This window comes from Halyomorpha halys, unplaced genomic scaffold (assembly GCF_000696795.3).
Source record: "Halyomorpha halys isolate HHAL.00 unplaced genomic scaffold, Hhal_1.1 Scaffold734.1, whole genome shotgun sequence".
Taxonomy (NCBI): domain Eukaryota; kingdom Metazoa; phylum Arthropoda; class Insecta; order Hemiptera; family Pentatomidae; genus Halyomorpha; species Halyomorpha halys.
Window position 1 is genome coordinate 78,530 of NW_027106686.1, and position 5,073 is coordinate 83,602.

Consider the following 5,073-nt stretch of genomic DNA (forward strand, 5'->3'; position numbering starts at 1 on the left):
AGTAGCGGTGATCGCTCTTGCCATTCTTCTTAAACGTTAATGTCAAAATAAAACAGATCTTAAGAACTATTGAAAAAAAAAGTTCATAAAACGAGCCAACAAAATAATTCAGAGAACAGCACCCTATTAGTTTTCGTTCCCGTTATTATTTATTAGTTAGTAAGAGTAACAGATATTAAAACACTGAAACGTTTTGTGAAGTAAGTCGGAACGATAAGTAAGAGCTTACTGAGTAAAAATAAACGAATACCCGGCATTCTTACAAGAGCTGAGGACATAATCTACTCCAAAAACACTTTCACCGAACTGGCATCGCAGATTCACCGACATACTGCATGGATGACGTGTGTTGGTGTGAGAAGTAGTCTACAAGGTACAAGGCAAAACTCAATGCAAAAGTAAATTTTGTTTGTTAGTTTTGAATAGGGTTTAACAGCCTGGTCATCAACGCCCGTTGGTTGTTGGTATTGTTAAGGCCTAGTTGTTCCATAGTCATAGCTTTGGTGTGCTGTACTGATCCGCACCAGTGGGACTCATTTCCGTGAGATTTGAAATATTATCTAGCTAGGCAATTATAATTTGTTTAATAATCGTTACGATAGTAGAAAGGATGGTAACTGTTCTAATTTTAAAAATAAGGTAAGATAAATATATAATTATAATAATTAAAGGCTGGTTATTAAGTTAATCTGATGGATGAATTTAGTGACTCCTTCTATTTCGGATTTGTCGTTTCTCAACGCCATTGGAACATTTGTTGGTATCCCTAACTGGTTCAGAGTTTTGTTATTTATCTTACTTCTCTCTCTTATTAAGAATTATTATTTTTATCAATTTATTTTACCTTAATTTTTCTATTTCCAGCAGCATATTCTGCTTTTACCTTCTTCTTCATCCTGGTTCTCATTGATAATTTTTTTTTTTTAATATTTATTTATTGCTATTTACAACTGTACATCAAAATGCATTTAGTAAATCTGATCTGAGTTAAATTGGAGTGTTACAGGCGTGTAGAGAAACTACTCATTCGTAACACTCTAATGACATTTTTCATTAGCTGGTCTCGTGGCCATCTTCTTTTCAAGTACCTCGGAGGATTGTCAGGAATGGAAGAGGATGGAAGATTAGAAACTAGGGGGTTTGAGTGGTTAGAGAGTTTATAATGAAAGGAGTGAAATATGGTTCGGGCTAGATCGGTTACATAAGAAACATTAAGGTCTTTATGTATGATTTTATTTGCGACAAAGTATTGAGGATTTGATGAAGGATTTTGGATTGTAAGGATTGAATACGAGAGGAATTCGAAGGTTTAGTGGAGCCCCAAAGCTCAACTTCGTATGTCCAGATTGACCTTATTACAGTCATGTAGATCAGTTTTTTTGTAATGTGTTGGAAGTTTAGACCGTTTGTCTAGTAAGTGCTGTAATAGTCGAAATCGACGTGCAGTTTCCTGTCTTTTTAGTCTGGTGTGAGGATTCCAGGTTAATCGCTTGTCCAAATGTAGTCCAAGGTAGCGGATCTGTTCGACAGGGGTAAGAGTAACATCATTAAATGAAATTGTTGGAACAGTCAGTAGGTTTACTCATTGATAATAAAGCCAAAATAAGAAAAACTTCTTACCACTTCGAAATTACAGGGGCCCATTACAAAATGCCACTGCCTCTGGTTCTCAAGGAGGCTTCTTACCCAATTACATAATCTTCGTGTTTTCCCCATTAATATGCAGGCCCATCCTTTTTGCTTTGAAATCCGTCGCTTTGAAAGCAGTCCTAATGGTCTGCAGGGATCTACCTATGATGACGGCGTCGTCTGCATAGGCCAGATCTTGGGTCATCTTTGTAAATACTGTTTCTTCCTGATTTATTCCTGCTCTATATTTGATTGCTTTTAGAGTGGTATTAAACAGGAGAGGAGCTATTGGCTCACCCTTTCTTAGGCCACATTCCACTTCAAAGGATTCTGATAATCCACAAAATTTTACTAGGCAGGTTGTGCTCACCATTGTGCATTTTAATAATCAGGTCAGTTTACCAGGAAGCCCCAGTTGATGCATGCCCAATACGAGCTCACTCCTTACAATTGTATCGGATGCATTTTGAGAATTTTAAAAACATTCCTGGCTAGATATTAGTATGCTGTGTATGTAGCAACCTAATACAGTCGGGTACCTCTACTTTTTTGAATAAAGGTTTTCTAAACTACTAAACAAATATTCCGATATCCGTATTTAAGGTCATATTTGAATTAAAATTTTGACTTTTTTTGTCAACTTAGCTTAGTGTTACAGTCGGCTTTAAAAGTGAAGGAACATTTTCACTGAATTTTTAACTTGATGTGGAATCACTTTCCATTTAATTAAAATCTTTTTTTCTCATTAAATTTATATTATAACCACTCTCTGTTATTTAATCTTTTAAATTTTAACAACAACTTATAATAATGACCTTAAATGATTTTTTTTATTCGTGCTGTGATCAACGTCATGAATTAATTACTGAACTACAAAAAAAAAAAAAATGTTGGAACTCATTGGTTTACTGAAGACACGGCCAATTATACGACAGATTGGGACAAACCCTATTTGGGTAGCATCGGGTGTAAGAAAAACCTACTGTCCGGAAAAAAAAGCTCTTTTTTACACTGTTTTTTTTCCACCCGGAGTTCGGCGGAATGGTCAGCCTCGTTTGAATTTCAAAATGACGTCCTGCAGGAGGGCAGTAATATGTGGGGCCGAAATGGTGTCAGGTTGGGAGTATTTGCAATGGTGATGTCCTGTTCTGCCAGCGGAAGGATGTGGATGTGGCCTATTTCATCATCCTGCTAGTTTGATTTATCTCTCACTTTGAAACATACCAAAATTTTCAAAAAAGTAATTCAACTGAAACATTACTTTTTACATATATAATGTTTCGTCAAATGACATCATTTTCATGTGGTCCTTACAGCACTGACAAATTATAGTACAAGAGCCCAAGAGGAAAGAAAGGGTAGTTATCTCACCTCAATTTTGGATTAATTTAATGAAAACTATGTATAATTAATAGTCAAAATTGATGAGTCTGCCAAGTATAGGTAGAGGGAATAAAAAATGGCGGCTGTTTCAAAACCTTAAAAAACATTGATTTTTCATTCGAAGCACGATATCTTAAAAACTACACACAACACCAGAAAATCTAAGAGAACATTATTTAAAGAATATTAGCTGAAATAAATGCTGAAATATTAGCCCTAAAGGAGCTATTATGTCCAATAGTTCTCGAGATATAGCTTTTTAAAAAGCAAAATTTCTTAAAAATCTACTAAAAGATTAATAATTAGGTAATATATTTTGAGAAATCTATATCTTAGGAACTACGTGACATACAGATGTCTACTAGCACTCAAAGTAAAGCTAGTTTAATGCACTATAAAGAAGTATGACCTTTACCTTCGTAGGAATAGTAGTTTTCATGATATTTGCTAAAATAAATTGATTTATAGTTGTTCGGACAATAAATTTGATTTATGAAAAACTTCATTTCAGAAACCATTGGACGTACAGATGTCTGCCAGCGCTCAAATTAAAGCTAGTTAAATACTACAAAATAGTTAATTATGCTTAGTTGTGTTTCTAGTTGTTTTTATAAAATGTTGGAAATTTTAAAAAATATATCTAGATCCATAAGACGCACATATGTCTCCAACTCAAAATAAAGGAAATTTAACTTATTATAAAGTAGTTTATGACACTTTATGATATTCACATATGAATATAAATTTGGCAAATGAAAGTTTGTCCGAACAACTATAAATCAATCTAATTAACAAATTTGATGTAAACTATTACTTAATAGTATAATTAATAGTCAAAATTGATGAGTCTGCCAAGTATAGGTAGAGGGAATAAAAAATGGTGGCTGTTTCAAAGGGATAAAAAAAACTAATTTTTCATACGGAGCTCTATATCTTAAAAAGTAGAAACAGCAAAAAAAAAACCTAAAAGAACTCATTTAAAGAAGAGTAAATTTGCTAAAATATGAGCCCCAATAGAGTCATTTACGTTAAATAATTTTCGAGATATAGCTTTTTAAAAACCAACATTTCATAAAAATGTTGTATGGGACGTACTGAAAGATCAGTAGTTAGTATATTTATTTTGAAAAATTTATATTACAAATTACGTCAAATGGTGTATAGATGCCTATTAGCACTCAAATTAAAGCTAGTTTAATGAGCTATAAAGTATTTTATGATGTTTATCTTCGTAGGAGTAATAGTATACATGCAATTTGTTAAAATAAATTGATTTATAGTAGTTCGACAAATTTTCATTTGCCAAATTTATATTCATATGTGAATATCATAAAAACTAATACCCCTACAAGTGTCGTAAACTACTTTATAATAAGTTAAATTTACTTTATTTCGAGTGTTGGCAGACATATGTGCGTCTTATGGATCTAAAGATATATTTTTTCAAAAATCATCAAACATTTTATACGAACAATTATAAATCAATTTATTTTGTCAAATATCATGAAAACTACTATTCCTACTAAGGTAAAGATTATATACTTCTTTATAGTCTATTTAACTAGCTTTAATTTGAGTGCTATTAGACATCTGTACGTCACACAGTTCCTGAGATATAGATTTCTCAAACTAAATTAAATAACTACTAATTAATAATTCAGTATATTTTTAAGAAATTTTGCTTTTTAAAAAGCTATGTCTCAAGAACTATTGCCCGTAAATAGCTTTTTAGGGCTAATATTTCAGCAAATTTACTCTTCTTTAAATAATGTTCTCTTAGATTTTCTAGTGGTGTTGGTTGTTTTTAAGATATAGAGCTCCGAATGAAAAATTAATGTTTTTTTAAGGCTTTGAAACAGCCGCCATTATTTATTCCTCCTACTTATACGTGGCAGACTCATCAATTTTGGCTAGTAATTATACCTAGTTTTCATTAAAATAATCAAAAATTGGGGTGAGATAACTGCCTTTTTTTCTCCCTGGCTCTTGTACTATTAGATTCACATAGATTTCCGACATGCCTGCCGAGAAAAAAAAAAGAAAGTACAGTGGATCTTACGC

General features: G+C 32.5%; 1 protein-coding gene across 1 annotated transcript; it reads right to left on the bottom strand.

Moving 5' to 3' along the window:
- Window positions 1-1,690: 1,690 nt before the first annotated feature.
- LOC136795210 (uncharacterized) lies at window positions 1,691-2,002 on the bottom strand. The gene has a single exon (XM_067045041.1). The coding sequence runs from the start codon at window positions 2,000-2,002 to the stop codon at window positions 1,691-1,693; it is 312 nt and encodes a 103-aa protein (XP_066901142.1).
- Window positions 2,003-5,073: the final 3,071 nt, after the last annotated feature.